The sequence below is a fragment of the Anopheles arabiensis genome, chromosome 3 (genome assembly GCF_016920715.1).
Source record: "Anopheles arabiensis isolate DONGOLA chromosome 3, AaraD3, whole genome shotgun sequence".
In the NCBI taxonomy this organism is placed as follows: domain Eukaryota; kingdom Metazoa; phylum Arthropoda; class Insecta; order Diptera; family Culicidae; genus Anopheles; species Anopheles arabiensis.
In genome coordinates, this window is record NC_053518.1 from 72,074,744 (window position 1) to 72,100,164 (window position 25,421).

The window sequence follows — 25,421 nt, forward strand, 5'->3', positions numbered from 1 at the left end:
ATGAAATTTTGGGCTGTTTCCGATTCCAGTTAAAGTAATGAAACAGAATCAGAGCAGGTTCAGGATCTGCTCCTGTACTGGCATAGGATTGGGAACGTGTTGCAGAACTGATATTAATTGGGAAACAGTTTCAAATTCCTGGAGAGGTTTGGGATCACTTCCGGGACCAGTTTGAGTTGGGGAAATGTTCAAGGTGCCCGATCTATCCCAGCACCGAGACAGGTTCAGGATCTGTTCCAGAAATCGTGTAGGTTTAAAATCCGTTACAGGACCGATATAGGTTCGGAACTTATGTTTCTGATCCTATATGATTTCGGAACCAGTTCCGCAAAAACCACAACAGTTACTGGCTCCCGAAATTTATTCGGTTTCAGTTCTTGGATCTCCTGTATCTCGAAATCGATCACGTTGCCGTTTTAATTTTGTTACAACTGATAAAGAGAGTTCATTGTGCGCTGGAAAAAAATCTCCATACGCTCTTGACTTTGTTTAAACAGATTTCAACTCGTGTTCTCGCATTTCAACGCAAAGATAAGCCGCCACGCACAGCACGCACACGGGCAAGGCAAAGAAGGAAGATGAACAAAAAAAAAACCGCAAGTAGTCCACCGCATCGCGATGACGACGTTGATAATCGCGAAGATAGTTGCGCGCCTGTCTAATGCCAGGCGCTCGGACGTTTGGTTGTGTGGCGGTTCGAGTGGTTTTTCAGGTTTTTCTTTTTTGTGTTTTTTTCTGTAATCACATTCTTCCATTCCCTCCCTCCTTTGCTGAGAGATTCGCCATATAAACACACTTTGTCTAATGCTCTGTCAACGGGCTGCGTTCCTGGGGCACTTTGCTCGTCAGTACATTCGCGCACTGCCGGCCAGAACGATGTCAACAAATAAGTTTGACCTTCCAGCGCGCTACCAGGGCGCGACCAAGAGTGTGTGGTAAGAATGGGGGGGAACAGTGTCCGTACTCAACAGGTTGTGGGGCAGCTTGTGGTGAAATTCGTTTTGCTCTCCTCTTCCACAGGGTTGAGTACATCCAGTTGGCGCTGCAATACAAACCGCTGAACCTGGGGCAAGGTTTCCCGGACTACCATGCACCGAAGTATGCGCTGGATGCGCTGGCCTCGGCCGCCAACAGTCCGGACCCGCTGGCCAACCAGTACACGCGCGGGTTTGGCCATCCGCGGCTCGTGCAAGCACTGAGCCGGATGTACTCGGGGCTGGTGGGCCGCACCATCGACCCGCTGAACGAGGTGCTGGTGACGGTTGGGGCGTACGAAGCGCTGTACGCCACGATTCAAGGTCACGTCGATCAAGGCGACGAGGTCATTATCATCGAACCGTTCTTTGACTGCTACGAGCCGATGGTGAAAGCAGCCGGAGGAGTGGCTAGATTCATCCCGCTGGTTCCGGTAATTTGCATCTCAAGATTTATATTCCTGTTTTGTTGTTTTAATTAACAATTCCTCCTTCTCTGTAGACTGTCACCGGGCGTACGATATCGTCCGAGGACTGGAAGCTGGACCCGCTGGAGCTGGCGAAGCTGTTTAACGAGAAGACGAAAATGATCATCGTCAATACGCCCCACAATCCGCTCGGGAAGGTCATGAGCCGGCAGGAGCTGCAGATGATAGCGGACCTGTGCAAGCAGTGGAACGTCCTGTGCGTCTCGGACGAGGTGTACGAGCACATGGTGTACGCGCCGTACCAGCACGTGCGCATCTGCACCCTGCCCGACATGTGGGAGCGCACGATCACGATCGGTTCGGCTGGCAAAACGTTCTCGCTGACGGGTTGGAAGATCGGATGGGCTTACGGGCCGGCCAGTCTGATGCGCAACCTGCAGATGGTACACCAGAACTGTGTGTACACGTGTGCCACCCCGATCCAGGAAGCGATCGCGGTCGGGTTCGAGAAGGAGCTGAACCAACTGTCCAGCCCGGAGTGCTACTTTAACAGCATCTCGACAGAGCTGATTGCGAAGCGTGACTATATGGCCCGGTTTTTGGAGGACATCGGTATGCATCCGACCATTCCGCAGGGTGGCTACTTCATGGTGGCGGACTGGTCGAAGCTTGCGGATAAGGTGGACCTGTCGCAGGAGACGGACGCGCAGCGGGACTATCGCTTCACCAAATGGATGACCAAGACGGTCGGTTTGCAGGGCATTCCGCCGTCCGCATTTTACAACGACGAGCACAAACCGCTCGGGGAGGACTATGTGCGGTATTGCTTCTTCAAGCGGGACGATACGCTCGAGCGTGCGGCGAACATTCTGAGCGAGTGGAAGAACAGGACCAAGTCCAACTAGACACGTGAGGGCAATGATAGCTGCACGTGATGATTGCAAATAGAGCAAGCAAAAAATACATTGCCATTTTTGGTTACTAATTGAACTTTTTCTTCTCCGAAGTTTACATGATCATACTGAAATTTATCTCTGAAGTCGGTGGGATTTCTTCCAGATTTTCTTTCACTTTTTCACTGTTGTGGACATCCCATTAGGTTCTGTTCTAGAGCAGCGATAGGTTCAAAATCCGTCCCTGGACCGGATTAGGATAAGGATGTAATCCAATATTGGGTCTTCGGACAGGGACATGTTCCGATCAAGCTCAATTATAAGATAGACCCGGTGTTAGTTCTTGCACCGGGTAAGAGAATGAATCAATTCCAGGACCAATCTAGTCCAGGTTTGGAATCAGTCTCACGACAGGAATATAGGTTTCGGAAGTGCTCAATTATTGGAAACGTTCGGGATTTGTTTCTAAGTCTGGTTATGCACTTAATGCAGGATCCGCTCCACTAGTTTAGGTTCATGACCAAATCCAGGGACGATACATGCTTGGAATCAGTACTAAAACAGGGCTTTAGTATCAGGATGAGCTTAATCATCCAAAGATACCTTCTGAGTTTGTTCTTGAGCCTGGAATATCGACCTTTACCAGTTCTAGGTCTGAGATAAATCCAGGATCTGTTCCAGGACTTCAGTATTTCGAGTAACAATTCTTGGGTCGAATCTCGGTTCCTTATCATATCCTGAACCAAGATGTATTTGATATCAGCTTCAAGACTTTGAATACTAGCTCCAGGACTAGTCAGTGACCTTGCATCCGGGAGAACCCCTATTGTGGTTCGTGACTCCCAGAATAGTCCTGTAATCGGAACCGATAATTAGTAGCAATAAACCACAGACCGAATTGTTGTCCAATTATGTAACAGCTGGGCTCTGTGTATTTATTTATTATTGACAAAACGACCACGACTAAGCCCCTTCCGGTCCCCCGCCTAGGGGTTGGGGGTTTTGGGGGCGTCAGAGGCTACCGCACACGTACCGCACACACACACACGCCGCTCCTCTTCTCACACATTGACGACGACCGGGGCATTCCGCTTTTAGTGCATATCGTACACCGATTTCAGTGCCAGCTCGGGCTGATCGTAGCCCAGCTCTTCCGGCGTGTCGATGCCGAGCTCGGTAAGCGTCGGGCGAATTTCCTGCAGCAGATACGGGTAGATTTCGTTCGTCTTGTCACCGCACTTGTCCTTCACGCCCTCCAGAAAGCGGACGGCCAGCGCGTAGTCGTTCAGGCGGCGGCAAGCCTTCAGCGCGGACACGATGATTTTCGGCTCCGGCACCAGATCCATGCCGAGCAGATCGTTCATCGCCTTGCGGGCCTCCCAGCCATCGATCTCCGGCCGGTTGAAGTACGCCTCGTAGCGTTTGTCGAACTCCTCGTCCGTCTCGTTGCTGTGCGAGTGGCGCACCACCATCGCACCCACCATCGGTTGGCTGCTCTTCAGCCCAGCGGCGCTGCGAAGTCCGCCCAGCACACGGCCAGCCGCAAAACGGAGCATCTCTGGGAGCAGGTACGTGGATTGGGGAGGAAAAACGAAATCAATCAATTGTGCTGCAGGGAAACGAGGTGAACCACAGAATCGACAAACAAAATGCACTCACTCGATATTTAATCACCGGAACGACGGAGGAAAAACTTGCACCCGATAGTGTGAGTGTTAAGTAATCGAAAGCAAGGCAAATTTTGCACCCTTTTTCTTTTGCGACCGAGCAACTTTTGACAGCCACCATGACACGGTTGTCAAGCAGAGAGGAGAAAAGGCTTGCGCAGATTGAAACACCGCCGGAAAAGGCCTTTTCACTGTCTAAACCTTGGTGCAACAGATGGCTCGTTGGGAAATGAAACGATTTTTCCCCCATTTTAAATTGCTAATCTAATCGCTTTAACCGCATTTATTGCCTTAAATAATTTACTTTTACGTCTTTTCCCCCTTTTTTAATCATTATACCAATCCAAAAACAGTAACGTAAAGGACATCACAATAAAAAAGAAAAGTACCCACACCCGTAGCCCCGCGTTGCGCTGGATCGCCTGCTTGATCTGTTCGTTCGCGTCGTTCATGTTTTCCGTCGTGCCTATTACGTTCGTCGCGATCCGATCGATGTCCGTGTTTTGCAGCGTTATCTACGAATAAAACAAACGGGTAAGCCCATGTTGGAAGAAGTTCACAACACTCCCTTCCTTTACCTTCTCGGTGAAGATATCCTGCAGCTGCGTAATATCGGCCACATTGCGCTGGATTTGCTCCACCTCTTCCGACAGGCCCTTCAGCTCGTTGTACAGCTGGATGTTTTCCGACTCGAACATCTGTATGTCCTCCGGGCTAAGGTCGTTACTTTCGTACTCCTCGTACATGCTGCTGTCCTGCATGTCTTCCACCGTCTGCGTCATCGTTTTATCGGCGCTGCGCGAACTGTCCAAACTGTCCCCGGTCCTTGCCGGAGCGACCACCGCCGCGGCTGCCACCGCCTCCCTTTCCGACGGTACCGCCTCGAGCGGTTTCGTGTACGGGTCGGTTTTCATCTTCGGCTGCAGCTTAATGTAATGCATCGTTTCCATCTGGCGCCGCTGGCGGAACTGTTTCTGCTCCTGGGCAATCCTGCGTATCCCGTTCGCGTACTCGAACAGGCTGTCCACCACCAGGCCGAGGAACTCCTTCACCTGCCGGTCCGCCTTCAGCTCGGCACACTCGTGCCTCAGGCCCGCTATCAGCGTACCCGCGTCCGCCAGCGTGCTTTCCGTCTCCCGGTCGATCAGATCGCGCTCCTCGTTCGTCATCTGCGGGGCGGAGTTCTTCAGATGCTCCGCCAGCTGCATGTAGGCCGCCCGGTTCTCGATCAGGAAGTTGCGCAGCAGCGTTACCTGCTGCTTCAGCGTTTTCGCCTTGCCCCATACCTCCGGCGTCGGTTTCTTTTTCTGCAGTATCCGGTTCTTGTCCAGCGGGGCGACGCTCTGCGGGGGCAGCTTCAGCCGGACCGTTTTCACGGATGCCTTGAAGAGGGACGTAATGTCCATCGTTGTGGTTGAGGATGGGGACGAGGCACGACACCGCCACCCGGGGGACTTACTGTCGTGTCTTTTCACTCTGTGGTGCAGCAATCAAAACATCCGTGTCATGACGAGGGAGAGCGAGATTGTTTACGTGTGCCACGGGCTCCGTGTGAAAGTGGAGCGCGTTTAGAGCCGCTTCTACAGAGATTGAAGTTGGATAGAGCAACACGGTGGCGAACGAGCATCTGAGGATGGATTTGTGTTTTGTTATTTTGGATAAAATTTAGTTACAAAATGTTTTAATGATTTGTTTGTAGTATTTGCATGGCAAAATGAGCAATTATCTCTAAATAATAATAATTTTCTGACTGCCTTTTTCTACGAGCAATACGTTTAGTCATGATTTGCCAATAATTTGAGATAATCGTCTTTTACAACATCTTTTTATTTTCCTTTTTGTACTTTCCGCTGTTTTCGCCTTATCAAATACCATATCGTGCAAAAATAGAGTCATATTTTCGTGGCCAAATTGCGGGAAGAAATCAAATTCCTGTTCAAACAAATGATTGCATTGTTCAGACCTTTTTCAAGGGCTAAAAACAGCTGTTGCACGATTTAAAAGCATTACTAATTAATGCCTACCATTAAAATCTGCACCGTCTGTGAGTGATTATAAATAGGACGCCGACGTTCCTGGGAAGGCTTTAAATCCTAAAATTATCGCTAAAACGCATCAATTCCGCAGAAGTTGAATATCGTCTCGAAACTCCAAAAACACGCTTTCGTAAATAACCTCTTCCTCCCTTCAGTTGCCGGCTGTGGCGACGGAGCAATGTAAATTTGGATTCTGTTTTTTTTATCACCAGTCACCGTATTGCGCTAGTAGTTGTGATTACGCCCAAACCGGCAAATCGTGTGTACGGAGAGGGCGAACGGAATCAGCGTGGTGTTGGTTCGGTGGCGCTGGAACCTGTACAGTGCGTCTCGCTCGGAATGTGGCACCACAGTAGTAGGCTCCAAAAGGACTTTAATGTCTCTAAATATTCATATCTGCTTCGTGTTTGATTTATTTAAAGAAAAGCCATTCATTTCGTGCACGAAACATTGCATGAACTAGAACAGTTGCGTGAAAACCTCGACCATCGGTGGGCTCCATCGCGTGTCGCTCACTGTACGGAGCAAGCGCTGGAGCGACGGCGAGATAGGCACCGCACGCGAAAGGGTCGTTTAGTAGAGGTTAAAACTCCATCGAAGTGAGAACGAACTCGACAGTGCGCTCGCAGACTCCTTTGATATTGCCATTCGCCCCTTACCCAGTGACCAGAAAAGCCGACACCAACATGCCGACCTATCACAAGCCGGAAGCCAAAACCATCCAGGAGCTGAAGGATATCGCTCACAAGCTGCGTATCGATTCGATCAACGCAACGCAAGCGTCAAAGTCTGGGTAAGTAAAGGGAAGAAGCAGCGGGCGGGTGGGGAGATAAAATGGCAGCAAAATGCTGGTGACAAAGTGGAGCTGATGCGTGCGGTAGCCATGCGAAGAGGGCGAACCTAAAGAAAAGGGGAAGAAAACATGAACCCTTTCACCACCGTGTGCCGGCTTTCTCGCGCAACTTTCGCAACCGGACTGGCTGGGGGGAAAGGAGGGTCTCTGTTTTTGCTGATGCTGGCGGATGCCGGTTTCGCATGAGGACCGGGGCAAGGGAACATGTTTTTGCCCATGGTTTATAGGGGTACCACGTGCGACGGCGGAGGGCAAGAAAACAAAATGAGATCACAGCGAGAGAGAGAGAGAGGCTCGATCTCGGTGAAACACGTACCCCATGGTGCAGGTCAAATCGATACCCTTCTTCTCTCTCTCTCTACCCCTTTCCCCGCTTGTCGCACGTGACATTACAGGCATTACAGTGTCGCCGATTGATGAACGGATTTGCTCTCGAAGCCTAAGCAGCGCCGCGCGCGGTCCTATTCGTGCGCCATGCGGCCTTCTCCGACCAGCAGCCAAATGGTGATGGTGAAAGGCGCGACAGCGAGTGCGCGTTGGCGCGGCATGCTTTATTTTAGAATGTCCTACACCTAACGCCGAAATCCAGTGCGAGTCGGAAAGCTCCACCGATCGTTCGATCGAAGCAGCCCTCTGATCGCCTCTGACGTGGTGCTGCGCCCGACGGGGCCTCAAATCATTTTTTTTTTCGAAGGTCAGAAAGAGGTCAAACGTATGCCACACTGCTGGGCACCTTTCGACATGTTTTCGAGTCATTGAAGTCGGTGGCTGGAATAATGTAACGCACACACACACGCACACATGTGGCCACGGAGTATGTGGCAAACAACGGCGAAGGAAGAATAAAAAAACCTCAGGGTACACAGTAAATGACGCAAGGTGCCCGCTGTCGTTTGTGTGTGTCTTCGCTCTTCCGTGCATGCTTCGATTACGTTGCTCAAGGTTGTCATAAACGGTTGCAAAAAGAGCAAAATAAATTCAGTGAGTCAAGTATAAACAATTGATAACCGAACGCTTGTCCTGCGTCGCGTCTCGCGCCACATCCCGCCGGTCCGCCGGTCTTGGGATAAGACGCTGATGGGGGCTTCTTTTCGGTTTGCTTTCTGTTGTTGTAACGCCTTCAAGCGTTACGTGCGGCGATAGAGAGCACGCGGCTCGCCCGGTTGACTACACTCTTGAGATCAGTTGTTTGATTTGATGTTTGTAAAGCGAATATATATTTTATCTCCACTGCTTGGTTAGCTATTTTTATGACACACCCTCATGGCGTCTCTTTCTTACCCCATCCCCCCTTCACAGCCACCCGACATCATGTGCGTCGATTGCGGAAATCATGTCGGTGCTGTTCTTCAACACGATGCGGTACAAACTCTCTGCTCCACGCGATCCCTCCTCCGACCGGTTCATCCTGTCGAAGGGTCACGCGGCCCCCATCCTGTATGCGGCGTGGGCCGAGGCTGGCCTGTTCCCGGTCGAGGATCTGATGAATCTGCGCAAGATCGACTCGGATCTGGAGGGCCATCCGACGCCCCGCCTCAACTTTATCGATGTGGGCACGGGCTCGCTCGGACAAGGGGTGGCCGTCGCCTGCGGCATGGCGTACGTCGGCAAGAACCTCGACAAGGCGGACTACCGCACGTACGTGCTGGTCGGGGACGGTGAGTCGGCCGAAGGTTCGATCTGGGAGTCGCTGCACTTTGCCGGCTACTACAAGCTGAACAACCTGTGCGTTATCTTCGACGTGAACCGGCTCGGCCAGTCGGAGGCGACCTCGCTGCAGCACCAGATGGAGGTGTACCGCAAGCGGCTGGACGCGTTCGGCTTCAACGCGATCGTCGTCGACGGGCACGACGTGGAGGAGCTGTGCAAGGCGTTCTTCGAGGCGGCGTCCACGACCGACCGGCCCACGGCCATCATCGCCAAGACGTACAAGGGCAAGCACTTCCCGAACATTGAGGATCTGGAGAACTGGCACGGCAAGCCGCTGGGCGATGCGGCCGCCGATGTGGTGGCGCATCTGCAGAAGCAAATCCGCAACCCGGGACCGATCGCGCTGGCGCCACCGTCGCCGCAGAAGGAGAGCGCCCCGAAGGTGAGCATCAAGGGGGTTGAATTGGCCACCCCGCCAGCGTACCAGAAGGGGGAGCAGGTGGCAACGCGACTTGCCTACGGTACCGCGCTGGCCAAGATCGCGATGAACAACGATCGCGTCATTGCGCTGGACGGTGACACGAAGAACTCGACCTACTCGGACAAGCTGCGCAAAGCGTTCCCGGAGCGCTTCATCGAGTGCTTCATCGCGGAGCAGAATCTGGTCGGGGTGGCGATTGGGGCGGCGTGCCGTGACCGGACCGTTGCGTTCGTGTCCACCTTTGCCACGTTCTTCACGCGTGCGTTCGACCAGATCCGCATGGGTGCGATCTCGCAGACGAACGTTAACTTTGTCGGCTCGCACTGTGGCGTGAGCATCGGCGAGGACGGCCCGAGCCAGATGGGCCTGGAGGACATTGCGATGTTCCGGGCGATCCCGGGCAGCACCGTGTTCTATCCGGCGGATGCCGTCAGCACGGAGCGTGCGGTTGAGATGGCCGCCAACACGCCGGGCGTGTGCTTTATCCGTACGTCGCGCCCGAACACTGCCGTCATCTATGAGAACAACGAGAAATTCGAGGTACGGTGTGGGTGTGGGTTGTGTGAGGCACTATAAAATATACTTAAAATGTGATCCTGGTTTCGCTACAGATTGGAAAGTGTAAGGTGGTGAAGCAAAACGCCAACGATTCGGTACTGCTTATCGGTGCCGGCATCACGCTGTACGAAGCACTGAAGGCTGCCGACGAGCTAGAGAAGAGCGGAATTCACTGCCGCGTCATCGATCCGTTCACGGTGAAACCCCTCGACCAGGAAGGTATCATCAAGCACGGTGCCCAGTGCGGTGGACGTGTCGTCGTCGTCGAGGATCACTACAAGTAAGTTCATGACCATCTTAAGAACCTATTTTGTTTACAGTTTTCTAATAATATCCCTTTCTTTTTCATCTTCCCGTCTGCACACAGACAAGGTGGCCTTGGCGAGGCGGTCCTGTCCGCGCTGGCCGAACAGCGCAACTTTGTCGTGAAGCATCTCGGCGTGGACAAGCTGCCCCGCTCCGGACCGCCCACCGTGCTCGTCGATATGTTTGGCATTTCGGCACGTTCCGTTGCGGCCGCCGTGCAGGAGATCATTAAGATGTAAAGCGGCCGGCAGGGCGGGTGTTTGTTGAGCGCTCGCGCACACGTGGCGCGTTTGGAATCTTTTCCCGATCATGTTGATCGTGATTTTCTTGTCTAATTTTTGATTTTTTGATTTTTGTTTTGCCGTTTTTTACCTTAATCCGCTTCATAATGTTTTTGCCACTACTTCTACTACTGTTACTACAACTGGACTGTGGGTGCTTTTTTTTGTATCGGGATTACGAATTAATGGACGTGTTTTTCTTTTTGTTCAGTAACATGGTTACTGCTGTTATTCCTCTCTGCATTTCCAGTGTCATACATTGTAAATTGTGCTGGCCCCATCATCATCATATCCGGGATATAAACAAAAAAGACAATGAGGGAGGGAAGGGATGAACGTTGTGTCGTTGTCCTTCGAGAGCGCAGTTGCGCAAACTATATCGCGTACAATAAAATTGTGACAAACTTAATCATTTCTAACACAAATGCGTTTGCGGTGTGTAATTTTGAGAAAAACCACGTTTGTTTCTATTTCAGGGACAATTCAGATCGGAGTGATGGGTAAAATTGGCAAAAATCCGCCCAGTATTATCCCGGATCGTCCGGACTGGTCATGTATCTTTCGGTGTCGGAGTCGCACGGAGTCGTCCAGAATCGGCCGAAGTTGAAGTCGTCCGGAGTCGGCCGGAGTGGGTATTCGAAACAAAGGACTGAATATGAAGTATACCCGCAAAGTGAAAGACAAAAAAAACAAACGAAATAAAATGCCTGATCACAAGCACATTACACCGTATGGTTCCTGTTGACTTCGACCGACTCCGATAAACTCTGGACGACTCCGAATTACTCCGACTCCGGCCGACTCCGGTAGACTCCTGCCAACTTCGGACGACTTCGGACGACTCCGAACGACTCCGGATGAATCGGAGTGACTGCAAACGACGTCGGACAATTCCGGACAATTCCGGACGACTCCAAATAACCTCGACCTAGACAACTACGACTCTGGACGACTCCGACTCCAGTCGACCCCGGTAGACTCCGGCCAACTTCAGACGACTCCGGACGACTCCGGACGTCTCCGAATGACTCCAGACAACTCCGGACGTCTCCGAATGATTCCTGATAACTCCGAACAATTACGACCTAAACGACTACGACTCTGGACGACTCCGAGTCCTGTCGACTCCGGCCAACTCCGGACGTCTCCAGACGACTTAGGATGACTCCGTCGGACGTCGGACGATTTCGACCTAGATAACTACGATTCTGGACGACTCCGACTCGGGGCGGATACCACTAGTTCCATTTTTCTGGAGTCGAAATCGTACTAACAATAGTCGGAGTTGGATCGGAGTCGTGGATGCGCTCCAGAGAGCACATCAGTAGTTCTGTCACGTAAACAATTTTAAATTGATTGCATAAATCCGTTTGCCACTTACCTTTTGTGAAATGAAAATTTGCCTGAAATATTTTTTCCTTCCTCGTATTCTCCACCAATCCACTAAAAACACGTACATAACAATTCGTTGCTATTTAACGGCTTGTTTAAAATTCGCAAACTTGACACAGCCGTTGCAGCGCTCAACCCAACGGCTTAAACGCAACGCACCAGGTTTGAAAGATTGCGCGCTCACTCTCGCCTTCTCTCTCGCTCTGTCGCCATTCCTGTACACAAAACCGTTTCATCGCTCCGCTTGCTTCACTTGCTGGCTGCTGCGTTTGAAGAAAACGGCCCACAGACTCGCACACACACACAGCAACAGCAGAAGCACCCGTGTAGATCGCGCAGTGCGTGTACGGTTTTCGCACTGAACTGTTTCCGTTGTTTTACCGTCGGTTTTTGTGTGTGGTTTCGTTTTTAGTTTGTTGTTTGTGGTGATTGTGTCGCTTTGGCGTCAAGAAACAGTGCACCGCACGGATGTTACCGCCGCCACTGCTGCCCGTGGACGTGCTTTTCTTTCGGTTCCTTTGCAATCGCCCGACCAAAGAGGTACGCCATACTGTTGTGCACGGAGCCGATCGGCAGCAGCAGTAGCACCAGCAGACAGTCAGATCAAAGAGCGATCGTCCCCACGCAAAACCCCAAGCGAGGACGGCCATTTGTAGTGGTGGCTGGTGGCGGCCGGATGATAGATTTACCGAGAGATTAAAGCAGCGCCTTTAAATCTAGCCCACCTCCCCAATGCGTGTGTCTGTTTCCCGGAACGGGGAAAGCTTATCGAGTGATTGATACATTGACGGCCGGACGAAAGCTAATTTTGGGTAAGTTTGGGTGTCGGGGAAGGGTATGATGCAGTTTTTTTTCTAGCGGGAAAGATATAGGACGCAGACGGTATGGTAGAAGAAGAGAAAAAAGAAGAAGGGAAGAGCGGAAACGTCATGATGCGGTGGAGAGGAGAGGTGTCGCTCTGTTTTCGTCCAAGGCAGGGAACGATTGACAGAGACACGAAGCGATGAGAATAGTCGCCGAGTGACGAAATATTTGTGCCTCTCCTCGTGCATTTCCTCCGAGGAAGTGGAGAGGGGGTGTAGAATGAGGCAGGAAAATGCGCCGCGAGCGGCGTATGCCAAGATTTCGTTCCGTTTTCCGTACAAACCCGTACACCAAGTAAGAGAGAGTGAGCGAGTGAGCGAGCGAGCAGGATAGAGAGCGAGAGCGAGAGCGCGAACGGCTCACACATGTTTTGTCATTCCGTGAGCGAGCGAACGAGAGCAGCAGCAGCAGCAGCAGCGCACGAGAGTGCAATGGTGTGGTGTTTCCTTGCTTGGGCTCTGGATGTTGCTCCGTCTGTGGAAATTGCAGCAAAAATAGGCCGAAAATCCGTTTCCGTTCGCCCGATGGGTACGCACCAGGTGAGCGGGGCCGGGGAAAGTGCGTGAATTCGGCGGCCGTTTGTCACCAATCGCACGCAGGAACAAGCGCGCACTTTCGGTGACGTGAAACAAGTCGTGGTTTGACGGTGCTGCTAGGGTCAAAGGGTGGAGTGTGTGGCTGTGTGTGTGTGTGGAGGGACATGGTATAAAATCGATAAACAGCATGAACTTGACGACGCATCGTTTGCGCCTACTATAGAATGTTGCTCGATTTGGTGCGCGACCATCAAAAAACCCACCTTCGAGTCTCGATCCGTCCGTGGCAGAAAAAAACGAATAAAAAATGGTCTTTTCCGGTGACGGGCACGCTCTCGCGCACGCGGAACCTTGCTACTCTGCCTACGGATGTGTTTGAGGCGCACGTACCCCCCGTATCTCTTGCTGGGGGCCTCGCCGTGCGACAAAACACGCGAAAGATCGAAGAGAAAGTTTAGCGGCGGTCGTCGTTTCAATTTTGGGCTCCGTAGGCTGGTGTTGTTGTGGTGTGGTGCCTTTTGTGTCACGTTTTTCCTACAGCTGTGCTGTGTGCCCCATCCCCCCACGGTCGCACTGTGCTGCATCAATCATTAGTGGGAAAATTATCTTGGGGTGTTGGGCGACCCCAAAAGAAAAAGAAAGGCCCCACCGCATGTGTGTGTGTTTTCCCTGCTTGTTCGAACAAAGCACTCATTGCTTCTTATTTCGTTGCCACGAGAGACGACGGACGGCGATGATGATGATGATTCGGGAACCTAATACATTTCCGTTGTTTTTCTTTCTTTTTTTTGCCTCCAATTTTCAGACCCACCACCATCCGCACCACCTGTACGTGTAAATCTGGGTTTATAGTGCGTGTGTGTGTGTGTGCGACTGGCCGGGAGGAGGGCGTGTGACAATTCATCAAACGCAACGAGCGTGGAAAATCGCTCGTGTGTGTGTGTGTGTGTGCGTGGTGGAGTGACAAAAACGAGAACTTAATAAACAAAAATTAACACAAGCCCCTCCCTGCCGCCGCAGCTACAAGCGATATGGAGGAGGACACGGAGTACAAGAAGCTGCCGATCGACGAGCGGTGCGTGCACAAGCTGTGGAAGGCGCGCGTCGACGGGTACGAGGAGGCGGCGAAGCTGTTCCGCACGATCGACGACGAGAAGTCGCCCGAGTGGAATAAGTACCTCGGGCTGATCAAGAAGTTCGTCGTCGACAGCAATGCGGTCGCGCAGGAGAAGGGCCTCGAGACGGCCCTGGTGTTCGTGGAGAACAGCGGCAACGCGGGCAAAACGGTCGGCGAGGTGATGGGCGGCATCGTGGCGAAGTGTATCGGGGCGCCCAAAACCAAGACGAAGGAGCTGGCGGTACAGGTCACGCTGATGTACGTCGAGATCGAGCGGCAGGAGACGGTGCTGGAGGAGCTGCTGAAGGGCACGGAGCAGAAGAATCCCAAAATAGTAGCGGCGTGCGTGAGCGCGATCACGCTGGCGCTGCGCGAGTTCGGCAACAAGGTGATCAACATCAAGCCGATCGTGAAGCGGCTGCCCGCGCTGCTGAGCGACCGCGACAAGACGGTGCGCGACGAGTCGAAGGCGCTCACGGTCGAGATTTACCGGTGGATTGGGGCGGCGTTCAAGTCGCAGATAGCGTCCCTGCCGGCCGTCCTGCTGGCCGAGCTGGAGGCGGAGTTCGAGAAGATTGGCAGCGAGAAGGCGACGCCGGTGCGGTACCTGCGCTCGCAGCAGGAAAAGCAGCAACAGATTGCCGCCTCCGTGGCGGAGGGCGCGGAAGGCGAGGACGATGGGGACGGGGGGGACGGGGGCGATGCGGGGGATGAGATCGATCCGATGGATCTGATCGACCCGGTCGACATCCTGTCGAAGCTGCCGAAGGACTTTTACGACAAGCTGGAGGCGAAGAAGTGGCAGGAGCGGAAGGAATCGCTCGAGGCACTGGAAACGCTGCTCCAGAACCCGAAGCTACAGCCCGGCGACTACGGCGATGTGGTGCGGGCGCTCAAGAAGGTGATCACGAAGGACACGAACGTGGTGCTGGTAGCGCTGGGCGGCAAATGTATGGCCATGCTGGCGAAAGGATTGGCCAAGCGCTTTAACACGTACGCTGGGGTAAGCAATTGCGGTCGGAAAAAACAAACATTGCAAGACTGTTAAATACTTATTTCTCTTTATTTCTCCATGCAGGCCTGCGTTCCGGCGATACTGGAAAAGTTTAAGGAGAAGAAAACGAACGTGGTCACGGCGCTGCGCGATGCGATCGACGCGATCTATCCCTCCACCACGATGGAAGCGATCCTGGAGGATGTGCTGGAGGCGCTCGGCAACAAAAACCCCAGCGTCAAGATGGAAACGGCCTCCTTCCTTGCCCGCTCGCTCACCAAAACGCTGCCGGCGGCGCTGACGAAGAAAATCCTCAAACCGCTCATTGCGGCGCTGCTGAAAACGCTGAACGAGCCCGACCCGGGCGTGCGAGACGCGGCGGCCGACGCGATCGGCACCGCCATGAAGCTGGTGGGCGACAAAACGATCGGCCCGTACCTGACCGAGGTGGACGCGCTGAAGATGGCCAAGATCAAGGAGTGCTGCGAGCGGGCGGTCATTACGGTGAAGATACCGGCGGCGCGCAAGGAACGCCCTGCGACGGCACCGGCCAAAGCCGTGTCGGTAATCAAAAAAGCACCCTCGGAGACGAAGGTGGGGGCAAGCGGTGGTGGTGGAGGAGCGGCCACACTGCAGCGCCCCGCAACGGCCACTGTCGTGAAGAAGGTGGTTTCGGGCGGTGGACTGAAGAAAAGTGCTACGGGTGGTTCGATTGGTGGCGGCAGGGGGGCTGCCGGTGGTGGTGGCGCGAAGGCTTCGGCGGCACCGCCCAACACAGAAAAGGACCTGTCGCAGGAGGAGATTGACGAGCGGGCGAGTGAGCTGCTGCCGCCCGATGCACTGGCCGGACTCGGCGATGCCAACTGGAAGACGCGGCTGAGCGCGGTGGAATCGTTCGCGGCGGCCATTCCCGGGCTGGAGGCAAAGCCAGGCCTGTCGCAGGTGTTGCTTCGCTCGCTGGCCAAAAAACCGGGCCTGAAGGACACCAACTTCCAGGTGCTGAAGGCCCGGCTCGATACGGCCCGAACGATCGTCGAGCGGTACGGCATAACGACGACCACGGCCGACTACCTGCTGACGGACGCGACGGAGAAGCTGGGCGACGCGAAGAACGGATCGAGTGCGGCGGCACTGCTCACGGCGATAGCGGAGGGTGGCGCCCGGCTCGACTACACCGTCCAGCGGGCGATGGAGTTCGCCTTCGAGCAGCAAAAGTCCCCGAAGGTGCAGCAGGAGGTGCTGCTCTGGGTCGCGACGGCACTGCGCGAGTTCGGCTTTCAGGTCGAGGCGAAGGGGCTGCTGGAGAGCGCGCGCAAGGCAGTGCAGAGCAGCAATGCGGCGGTGCGCACCGCCGGCATCGCGCTGCTCGGTGCGATGTACCTGTTCATGGGCCAACCGTTGACGATGTTCTTCGACAACGAGAAGCCGGCGCTGAAGCAGCAGATTATGGCGGAGTTTGAGCGTTGCGCGGGGCAGAAGCCGCCGGCACCGGTGCGCGGCGCTGGCGCAAAGGCGGGAGCCGCCGGCGGTGGCGAAGATGAGGATGAGGAGGGTGGCGAGGGAGGCGCAGACGATGAGCCGGCGCCGATGGTGAACGTGAACGATCTGCTGCCGCGCATCGACATTTCGGGCCAAATCACGGAAGCGCTGCTGGCGGAACTGTCCGACAAGAACTGGAAAACGCGCAACGAAGGGCTGGTGCGGCTGCAAACGATCATTGCCGAGGCGAAGCTGATCAAATCGACGCTCGGGGATTTGCCGCAAGTGCTCGCCCAGCGGCTGGTCGACAGCAATGCAAAGATTGCGCAAACGTCGGTCGAAATCTGCCAGCAGCTGGCGATTGCGATGGGCCCACCGTGCCGGCAGTACGTGCGGGCGTTCTTCCCCGGCTTTCTGAAGGGGCTGGGCGACGGAAAGGCGTTCATCCGTACCGCCTGCCTCACGTGCATCAACACGTGGGGCGAGCAGGCCGGCTATAAGGACTTTTTCGACGGCGAGATGATCGCGGACGCGCTGAAAACGGGCAGCCCGGCCCTGCGCACCGAGCTGTACGGGTGGCTGGCGGAGAAGCTGCCCGGCCTGCCGGCGAAGAGCATTCCGAAGGACGAGCTGGTGGCGATCCTGCCCCACCTGTACACGCACATCACCGACCGCAGTGCGGACGTGCGCAAGAACGCGAACGAGGCCGTGCTGGGCGTGATGATTCACCTCGGGTACGACGCGATGGTGAAGGCGCTGGACAAGCAGAAGCCGATCTCGAAGAAGGACATCCAGGCGGCGCTCGACAAGGCGCGACCGAATCTGCCGGTGAAGGTGCTGCCACCGCCGAAAGCGGCGCCCCCGACGGAGGAGAGCAACGTCGGCAGCAAGCTGAAGCTGAAAGCGCCCAAGTCAGCCGGAGCGGGTGGGGCGGCGGGTCGGGCAGGTGCGGGATCGGCCGGATCGGACAAGTCGGGTGGGGGCGGTGGTGGGGCCGGCGGGGGCAGTGCTGGTGGCAGCGGTGGAAGCAGCTCCTCCCGCAAAAAGGAGGAAGATGCCGACTCGCTGGCCCCGCTGCTGGCGGTGAACGGGCTGAAAAAGCAGCGCCTGGTGGACGAGCAGAAGCTGAAGGTGCTGAAGTGGACGTTCACCACGCCGCGGGAAGAGTTCTACGAGCTGCTGAAGGAGCAGATGCAGACGGCGAACGTGAACAAGGCGCTGATGGTGAACATGTTCCACGACGACTTCCGCTACCATCTCAAGGTGATCGATGCGCTGATGGAGGATTTGGCCACCAACGAGGAGGCGCTGATCTGCAACCTGGACCTCGTGATGAAGTGGCTGTCGCTGCGCTTCTACGACACCAACCCGTCGGTGCTGCTCAAGGGCCTCGAGTACCTGAACCAGGTGTTCCAGCGGCTGGTCGACCGGCAGTACATGCTGGCCGACATCGAGGGCAGCTCGTTCGTGCCGCACCTGCTGATCAAGATCGGCGACCCGAAGGACGTCGTGCGGAACGGGGTGCGCTCGCTGCTGCGCCAGATCTGCCTGCTCTACCCGTTCGCGAAGGTGTTCGTCTTCATTATGGACGCGCTCAAGAGCAAGAACGCGCGCCAGCGGGCGGAGTGTTTGGACGAGCTGGGCTACCTGATCGAAACGTACGGGCTGACCGTTTGCCAGCCGTCGCAGCCGGTCGCGCTGAAGGAGATCGCGCGCCACATTTCCGACCGTGACAATGCGGTACGCAACGCGGCGCTGAATGCGGTCGTGCAGGCGTACTTTTTGGCGGGCGAGAAGATCTACAAGCTGATCGGGCAGCTGTCGGACAAGGACCTGTCGATGCTGGACGAGCGCATCAAGCGCTCGAAGAAGGCGTCGGTACTGCCGGCGAAGAAGCTGCCCGTGCCGACGGCGGCGGGCGGGCCGAATCTCAACGAAACGATGCTGGTGGCGAAGGAAAGCATCGTGCCGTCGGCGGTGCAGGAGCTACCCCACTCCGGCGATGGAGCAGCGGATGATGCGATGGACGACGACGATACGATGGTGCCACCGCACGCGGATGCGGTCGTCGTGCCGATGAAGTGAGTGTTTTATTGAGCTTATTTGAATTCTTTTGGGCGATTGCGTTTTTATTTTTTTGCGAGACATTTTGTTGTAAAGGAGCAAAAATCTAAATATGAACCTTAATTGGTGGTCGGTCAGACTGAAGGGAAGGTTTTTGATGGACAAACACCCCTATTTCGAATACTGATCAACCCTTTTGTGTAGCGCTTTTGTCTGTGTGTTGTGTCCGTGTGCTATTGGTAGCTTCTTACTCTGTTCTGTGATGTGTCCCTTGCTCATGCCTGTATGTCGTAAATAAGTTGCATAGTTTTTCCTTCCGTTCCCTTCGTAACGCAATCCAACCAATCTTGCATATAGTCTCTCGCTCTCTCTCTCCCTCTCTCTCTACATCTGCGTGTAAGCGTGTATTTATTTTTGTCTGTAGGCTCTTTTAACTAAACGGGCGGGTGTTGGGGTGTACTCTGTTTCCTTCCTTTATCTCCCACCTTATTATTGTAGAATGATTGTGCCAGAGCCGCCCCAGCCGCGGGTGGTAAAGGGTCCGTTCAAGCTGGACGAAAACGTGATAGCGGATATCGAGCGGGACTGGGTGAAGGCGGACGATCTCGGCAAAACCGTCCTCAACCCGCTGGATGATTCCTTCATCTACGACGAGCTGACCGTGATCGCGGTGAACGGCATATCGTACCCGGCGGACCGGTTCCGGCAGCTTACCCAGCGCAACCTGCTCTCCGGCCCCGGCGGCGGCGGGCCGGGTGAATCGCCCGTCCACCAGCAGCACCATCAGCCGTACACGAGCGCCGCAGTGTCCAGCATTCGGCCGTCGCTCGACGGTAGCGGCATGCTTTCGAAACCAAAACCTACGCCTCCCGTCGTCGGACCAAGGTATTAAGGATATGGTGTTTTGACCTTTTTTTCTTCTTCTTTCTTTTCTTCCTTCAAAACCTCACGATCAAACATAATATATACATTGGCGTCCATTGGCGGTTTTTTTTAGTTTAACCTGTTTTGCATTAGAAGACCTGGATTTGGTTGGTAGTGAGAGAGATCTTCATTTGCATTTTGCTCTGCTCTTCTTCTTGTTTCGTTACAGTTTGACCGATGCGCTGCCAAAGCTGGATCAGAACTTGGTGCGCATCATCCGGGGCATCGCCAACACGGACAGCTTCGCCGCACATGCCGCCTTAAACGAGCTCAACGATATACTGCAATCGCCGGAAAAGCAGGCCGTACTGCGCGGCTACGAGGAAATGTACATACAGAGCGTGCTGCAGCAGTTTAAGGTGTGTAGTGTAGTGATGGGAAGAAATAAGTTTTCCTCGTAATCGATTCCGGCTAGCTCCGAAGATATCTGGAATCGATTCCGGATAGTAGGTCCGGAAGCAGTTTTCGGAATCTATTCCGGAATCGGCTTCGGAATTGGAATCATAATCGGTTCCGGATTCGAAATAGGCTTCGGAATCGGAATCGGGTCAGGAATCTAAATCGGTTTCGGAATCGGAATTGGCTTCGGAATCGGAATTGGTTCCGAAATCAGTATCGGCTTCGAAATCTGAATCGGTTACGGCATCTCCATAAGAATAGGCTTTTGGGTCCAATGATGCTACGTATTGATAGCCGCAAAGAATCCAAATTTACTTGTTCTCATGGAGATTACCTGAAACTCTGGAGGCAATTCTCATTCCGTTTACGGAGCAAATTGAGATTCCCAGGTCGATTTTCGATTCTGGAGCAGATTCTGGAGTAGATTCTGATACCAGAGCTGATTCTGATTCCGGAGCCGATTCCAAAACCGATTCTGATTCTGGAACCGATTCTGATTCCGGACCCGATTCTGATTCTGGAGCCGATGCTGAATTAGAAGAATTGATTCCAAACACGGGATCGGAATCGGCTAGGTTCATTTCCGAGCTCCCACCACTAATGTCCCCCAAACCCTGCCCGTTGAAAGTTACCTAACGGTTTCTTTGTTTTTTTACGCTCCTTCTCCCCAAACCCGAACAGAACATCCAGCAAAAACCGATCGCCGAATCGATGAACATCTACCAGCCGCTGCTGCACAGTATTTTCATGTTTTTCGCCTCCAAATCGCTCGGCAAGCATCTGACGATCGTGTCGATCAAGAACATCATCGCCGTGCTGCTGGGCCTGATGGCGGACAATCGGCTGGTGACCGGCACGGACGACGCCCAGTTCGTGAAGGTGGTGAACGGCATCTGTCTGAAGATACTGGATCGCACCAACTTCACCTACATGAACTGTGCGCTGATCCGGCTGCTGAAGGAGTCCTGCCAAACGAGCTGCCTGCCAAAGTTTACCGACCTGCAGATGAAGTGCATCTGGCGCAACGTGAAGGTCATCCCGGACCGGTTGGCCGAGCTGGATTACGAGGCGGTCCTGCTGGAGGTGCACGACTTTATGCTGACCCTGCCGTCGACCTGGTGGCAGACGCGCCCGTCCGATATGCCACTGCGCACGGTCAAAACCATCATCCACAATATGACGAAAATCAAGGGCAACGCGATACTGCAGCATTTGAACACGATCCCGACCCGGTCGGAGCTGCACTCGTACGTGCTGCGCATACTGAAGAACATCAACAAGGATGCGACGACGACGGCGGCGGCGGCCGGTTCGTTGGGCGTTGGCGGTGATGGTGGTGGTGAGGGTGGAGGTGCACCTTCGTTGCGACCGAGCACGGCCGGGCTGCTGGCGACCGCACAGCACAACGCAATGAACAGTGACAATAACAATCACGGAGCTGGCCGCACCGGCATGATGATTGGTGGCGGCGACGGGGATGGAAGTAACTCGGTGGTGGGTTCGGAGTACCAGAAGTATATTGCGGTGAATGCGAGCGTCGAAAATGGTCCCGATGGTGAGTTTTTTGGTTGGTTGGGGACGCGGAGTTGGATTTAGATGATTTAATTCTAATTTTCTTTTTTCTCTTCCCTCAGCTGCACCACAAAACAAACAAAATCCCGAGTTTTGGATCGATCGACTGAATCACCTGCTGGTAAGTTGCTCATTTTGCTCTCTTGTAATCCGTTTTTCGTTGCATAATTAAGCTTTTTTGTTTGATTGAATTCCGTTAAAATGTGCCTAAAAAACAAAAGCAGCTCATTGCATTCATGTGCTTTTTGATTGTGCTTTCAACCCTCACCAGAACGTGGCTCTAGTGATGGTGCTGATGAAGCGAAACGATCCGATGTAGTATCGCCGAAAGCAAAATTACCACCGAAAACGCAAAGCGTGAAATGGAGCTTTTGATTTAAGTTTACCATTGTTGTGTTTGTGGTTGCTGTCGTTGTTGTTATTGTTACAATTCTAGGAGAGTTGGCTCGGCGTGTATGAGTGACGGCAATGAAATCGAAGCGTGCGCCTAGTGGTCGAAAGGAATAGAAGCATTGCGCGTTTTTATGAGCTTTTTTAATTTATTTTTATACGATTAAAACAATACATGTGTGTGTTCTTTCTATGTTGTATTATGTGTGCGAGATTAATCAATTTCCTGGTGTTGAATCCGTTTCTAGAAAAAGACGACCGTCGGTGGGCAACCGAACCGTGGCGGCAGCCTGTTGGGCGCAACCGGCACGCAACTCTCGCTGGACGGTGGCGGTACGGCCGGTGTTGGTGGCGTTGGCGGGGTGATTACGGACGAGAATCTGAACCTGAACCAAATGCAGGGCAGCAAGTTCGGCTTTCGGCGCGGGCTGGAGGTGCACGACACCACCACCACTACCAACCTGACCGGTGGGACGCCCGTGGTCAGTGGCACGACCTCACAACGGCGCGAGCTGTTGCAGCAAAAGCTGGAGCAACTGAAGCAGCACAAGTGAGAAAAGTGTTGAGCAGAGTAACCCGCGCGTTAGTGTCAGTGGGTGGGACAGAGAGAGAGAAAGAGAGAGGGAGCAGAGTGTGTGAGTGTGTATACACAAACCGACATTAGGATTATTCTGGAGATAATACTGCAGGCAGTGTAAATGGTGGGTTTTTTGTTGCGCCATCGATGATAGGAATACGTGCCCGCGTCCACCAAGATTTGTTACAATTCAGGATGGTATTATATCATTGTATCGCTCTCTCGCTCTGTCTTTCTGTATCCTTTTTGGGGTGTTCGGGTTTGTCCGACTTTCCGGCAGGAACACCACGAAAAGGAAATACTCATGCCCACTCTCCCACGTATAGAGTATCCTCTCCTCACTTATCAGCAGAACCATTACAAAGCAAAACGAGTTACATTCGCGAGCGCAATAGCAGTAGATTGGCTCTCTTCTCCTGGCACGCCATCACAATAATAGTATGCCTAGCGCACAACCGAAGGATAATAGTAACAGCATCCAAGATGCGTTTTTGTTTCCCCCTTCCCGCACTGTCCAGCTCTTCGTTAATTCCGATTAATAGTTGGTTCGATTTTACGACTGAACGTTTAAAAAGAAAGGTATAGGTTAAGGTTGTGTGTGTATCAAAGGCTTCTCAAAAAATCTCTATTCCCAGTCCTAGAGCGGTCCTGCTGCCCACTTTGTGTATTTTTGGCACGGGTTCTGCTCAGCATCCTTTCCCCACACTCCCCCCGACACACACACGCCCGAGACGCCTCCCGAATTATATTTAGATGTGTAAGGTCCATTTTTACCACCAATCCTCCCCCCCCCAGCATTCATCCGCATTAACGTTACTTGCGTAAGATGATTTTGAACTGCGTTTTTAACTTATTCTAGGTAAATTAATTCTCGTGTAGCGTTTCGAGCGAGGTTTGAACTGTTAGGGACAGCAAGATTTTGTTGCGGGGTGCCTTTTATGGAGCACGATGCAAAAACAAAACAAAAGAAAACATACACACCCCGTCGGGGGAGCTCTGATGCGTGTTGTCGTTGAAAACCGTTGCTAACTTATTTATGAGGGTACGCCTTTCTTAGTGGTTTTATAACTCGAATAACATCATTCATTTGCACTTAACCCGCCTCCCCCCTCTTAAAATCCGTTTAGAAAAAGGAACAAAAAAGACTTACCGGTTATACACACACATATATATATACACATTACTTAAGCTCTCATCTCCTATAATGATGCTACGGATATTAGTAATCGGGTTGGAGGAAACGGTTTTTTTGGGCGCAAAAATATATACATAAAACAAAAAAAGGAAAAAAAATCCAAACTATATACACCACAAACACACACACACCTACATAAACACAGGCGGTGTGTGTGTGTGGGTATACATAGCAGTTAACCTTCAGCAAACGCCAGTTATAAACGCGCCCGCGCTTGCCGTAGGGATTCGTTACGATCTTTGTTACACACGTGTTTCGTTACCTTCTTCTGCGCCATGACCTCGTCTACTTCTTCTTCTTCTTCTTCATGCACACACACACACAGAGTACACATGTTAATACAAGTAACTTGCTTCACGGTTGAAATGCATGCTTAGGGAAAAGCAAGAAAAAGATGAGAAGGTGGAAAAGAAACGTGGTTTTGTTTAAGGTTTTTGTTTCTGTGGCTCCTAGGCTCTAAAATGCAGTAGTGAACGCGGGAGTTTTTCCATCCCTTAGTGCGCTAGAGAGAAGAGAAGCAGGAGGGGGAGAAGAGTAGTAGCATTCAGTTGGTGTTTGAATTTGCTGTGTGTGTGTATATATCTTGCAATATATCAGAGAGAGAGAGATTGCACACCAGCTTGTGGACGTTCCTGTGTTGTGATTACAAATCAATTACGAGAAATGTACGAAAAAAGAGACAGAAAATGCTGATTTAAGGATTCAACACACACACACGTAAACCAGTCTCACACAAGAAAATTGCTTAACCTGACGAAAATAAAAACTATATTTGAATAATATTAATTCATGTAAAAAACAAACCCACACTGAAGCATCATTGTGAAAAGTCCGAAAGTCACCACAAAAATGAAGACATCACGATAGCCTACAATAACCATGATGGAAGAGAATAGTATATTTAATAACATGTAAATTGGATCACTTTGGTTCAACCTCTCGGAATCTTGGATCGTTTACAAATAGGAATATGGTTCGAGAGAAACAACTTCGTTGTAGTAACTGGTAAAGGTGCCTTTGAACAAATCTAATGGAAAAATAGTTGTTTTTGTGCACAAAACTCTGAAGAACGCCAAAAATTCTCTACACCTCCCCCTACGACCTAGTCGGCCGCTGCCACCGCAGGTTCCGGTGTAGTTCCTTCTGCTACCACTGCCTTTTCCCCATTGCCAGCGGCATCATCTTCCTCCTCATCTTCATCTTCATCCATTGGCGTCCCGAAGCGGGTCGAGATGGAGGCCAACCGCATTGCCGCCTTGAACCGAGCCGACGCCTTCTGCTTTGCAAGCTTTTTCTTCCACTGTAGAATGGGAAAAGAAGAGTTATTGGCACGCTCTGCAATAAATCAACGCGACAGTGCGATCTTACATTGGCGTCACGCGACGGCAGCTCCTTTAGGAACTGTTGCATTTCCTCCTTCTTCGGGTCGGCAATCGCCAGCACGGAAATGCACCCATCGACCGTACCGAGCACCAGGCTGCGCCCGTCCGACGTGCTGCGGATCGCCGTCAGCTCCGCCTGCATGCGGTAGTTGGCGATCATCTCCGCATCGTTCGTGCGGAACACGCGCAGCGTCTTCCGCCCGCTGTGATAGTACAGCACGTACTCGTCCGTGGACGTAAACATGCAGATCACCGTAAACACGCCCTCCGCCACCTTCGGTATGAACGTCTTCACCGTCGAGCCCTTCTTCAGCTCGAGCAGCTCCAGCCCGCCGCGGGACGGAGCGTACAGCCCGAACTTGCCGTCCGTCGTGCAGGTACCGCTCCACTTCGGTATCGAGCGCACGTG

At 53.0% G+C, this 25,421-nt stretch overlaps 6 protein-coding genes across 12 annotated transcripts in view; 3 read left to right on the forward strand and 3 right to left on the reverse strand.

Annotated features, from left to right (window-relative positions):
• Window positions 1–601: 601 nt before the first annotated feature.
• Window positions 602–2,392, forward strand: LOC120900196 (kynurenine--oxoglutarate transaminase 3). The gene is made up of 3 exons (XM_040306883.1): window positions 602–935; window positions 1,021–1,408; window positions 1,477–2,392. Exons 1-3 carry the CDS (start codon window positions 805–807, stop codon window positions 2,305–2,307), a joined length of 1,350 nt encoding a protein of 449 aa, XP_040162817.1. The 5' UTR covers window positions 602–804; the 3' UTR covers window positions 2,308–2,392.
• Window positions 2,393–3,193: 801 nt separating this feature from the next.
• On the reverse strand, window positions 3,194–4,090 carry LOC120900198 (cytochrome c oxidase subunit 5A, mitochondrial). The gene is made up of 2 exons (XM_040306886.1): window positions 3,955–4,090; window positions 3,194–3,853 (listed from the first exon to the last, which is right to left on the reverse strand). Exon 2 carries the CDS (start codon window positions 3,849–3,851, stop codon window positions 3,390–3,392), a length of 462 nt encoding a protein of 153 aa, XP_040162820.1. The 5' UTR covers window positions 3,852–3,853; window positions 3,955–4,090; the 3' UTR covers window positions 3,194–3,389.
• Window positions 4,091–4,230: 140 nt separating this feature from the next.
• Window positions 4,231–5,496, reverse strand: LOC120900197 (syntaxin-18). The gene is made up of 2 exons (XM_040306885.1): window positions 4,541–5,496; window positions 4,231–4,477 (listed from the first exon to the last, which is right to left on the reverse strand). Exons 1-2 carry the CDS (start codon window positions 5,366–5,368, stop codon window positions 4,289–4,291), a joined length of 1,017 nt encoding a protein of 338 aa, XP_040162819.1. The 5' UTR covers window positions 5,369–5,496; the 3' UTR covers window positions 4,231–4,288.
• A 1,057-nt stretch (window positions 5,497–6,553) lies between these two features.
• LOC120900195 (transketolase-like protein 2) lies at window positions 6,554–10,546 on the forward strand. Its single transcript, XM_040306882.1, has 4 exons — window positions 6,554–6,791; window positions 8,151–9,522; window positions 9,594–9,820; window positions 9,908–10,546. The coding sequence occupies exons 1-4, from the start codon at window positions 6,685–6,687 to the stop codon at window positions 10,083–10,085; spliced, it is 1,884 nt and encodes a 627-aa protein (XP_040162816.1). The 5' UTR covers window positions 6,554–6,684; the 3' UTR covers window positions 10,086–10,546.
• A 1,206-nt stretch (window positions 10,547–11,752) lies between these two features.
• Window positions 11,753–24,429, forward strand: LOC120904911 (protein mini spindles). 7 transcript variants are annotated; one of them, XM_040315387.1, is made up of 8 exons: window positions 11,753–12,331; window positions 13,725–15,039; window positions 15,115–18,590; window positions 19,072–19,458; window positions 19,667–19,856; window positions 20,578–21,451; window positions 21,531–21,589; window positions 21,690–22,051. In XM_040315387.1, exons 2-8 carry the CDS (start codon window positions 13,951–13,953, stop codon window positions 21,750–21,752), a joined length of 6,138 nt encoding a protein of 2,045 aa, XP_040171321.1. In that variant the 5' UTR covers window positions 11,753–12,331; window positions 13,725–13,950; the 3' UTR covers window positions 21,753–22,051. The 7 variants fall into 7 exon arrangements, with proteins under 7 accessions (XP_040171321.1, XP_040171322.1, XP_040171323.1 ...); XM_040315388.1 differs by having other exon boundaries at window positions 21,693–22,051; XM_040315389.1 differs by having other exon boundaries at window positions 21,740–22,051.
• Window positions 24,430–24,504: 75 nt separating this feature from the next.
• Window positions 24,505–25,421, reverse strand: part of LOC120904913 (NACHT and WD repeat domain-containing protein 2) — an 8,018-nt gene continuing 7,101 nt past the window's right edge. The window contains exons 10-11 of the mRNA XM_040315391.1: window positions 24,999–25,421; window positions 24,505–24,930 (exon numbers count right to left, since the gene is read on the reverse strand). The exon at window positions 24,999–25,421 is cut by the window's right edge and continues 1,245 nt beyond it. Coding sequence (XP_040171325.1) covers window positions 24,733–24,930; window positions 24,999–25,421 — 621 coding nt within the window. The 3' untranslated portion in view covers window positions 24,505–24,732. The remainder of the gene's footprint in view (window positions 24,931–24,998) is intronic.

Coding starts and splice junctions, on each gene's coding strand:
- LOC120900196 (XM_040306883.1), top strand. CDS start 805: ATGCTCTGTCAACGGGCTGCGTTCCTGGGGCACTTTGCTCGTCAGTAC. Junction 936..1,020: donor GGCGCGACCAAGAGTGTGTG/GTAAGAATGGGG, acceptor CCTCTTCCACAG/GGTTGAGTACATCCAGTTGG. Junction 1,409..1,476: donor GATTCATCCCGCTGGTTCCG/GTAATTTGCATC, acceptor CCTTCTCTGTAG/ACTGTCACCGGGCGTACGAT.
- LOC120900198 (XM_040306886.1), bottom strand. CDS start 3,851: ATGCTCCGTTTTGCGGCTGGCCGTGTGCTGGGCGGACTTCGCAGCGCC.
- LOC120900197 (XM_040306885.1), bottom strand. CDS start 5,368: ATGGACATTACGTCCCTCTTCAAGGCATCCGTGAAAACGGTCCGGCTG. Junction 4,478..4,540: donor AGGATATCTTCACCGAGAAG/GTAAAGGAAGGG, acceptor TTTTATTCGTAG/ATAACGCTGCAAAACACGGA.
- LOC120900195 (XM_040306882.1), top strand. CDS start 6,685: ATGCCGACCTATCACAAGCCGGAAGCCAAAACCATCCAGGAGCTGAAG. Junction 6,792..8,150: donor ACGCAAGCGTCAAAGTCTGG/GTAAGTAAAGGG, acceptor CCCCCTTCACAG/CCACCCGACATCATGTGCGT. Junction 9,821..9,907: donor GTCGTCGAGGATCACTACAA/GTAAGTTCATGA, acceptor GTCTGCACACAG/ACAAGGTGGCCTTGGCGAGG.
- LOC120904911 (XM_040315384.1), top strand. CDS start 13,951: ATGGAGGAGGACACGGAGTACAAGAAGCTGCCGATCGACGAGCGGTGC. Junction 18,591..19,071: donor GCGGTCGTCGTGCCGATGAA/GTGAGTGTTTTA, acceptor TTATTATTGTAG/AATGATTGTGCCAGAGCCGC. Junction 19,857..20,577: donor GCGTGCTGCAGCAGTTTAAG/GTGTGTAGTGTA, acceptor AAACCCGAACAG/AACATCCAGCAAAAACCGAT.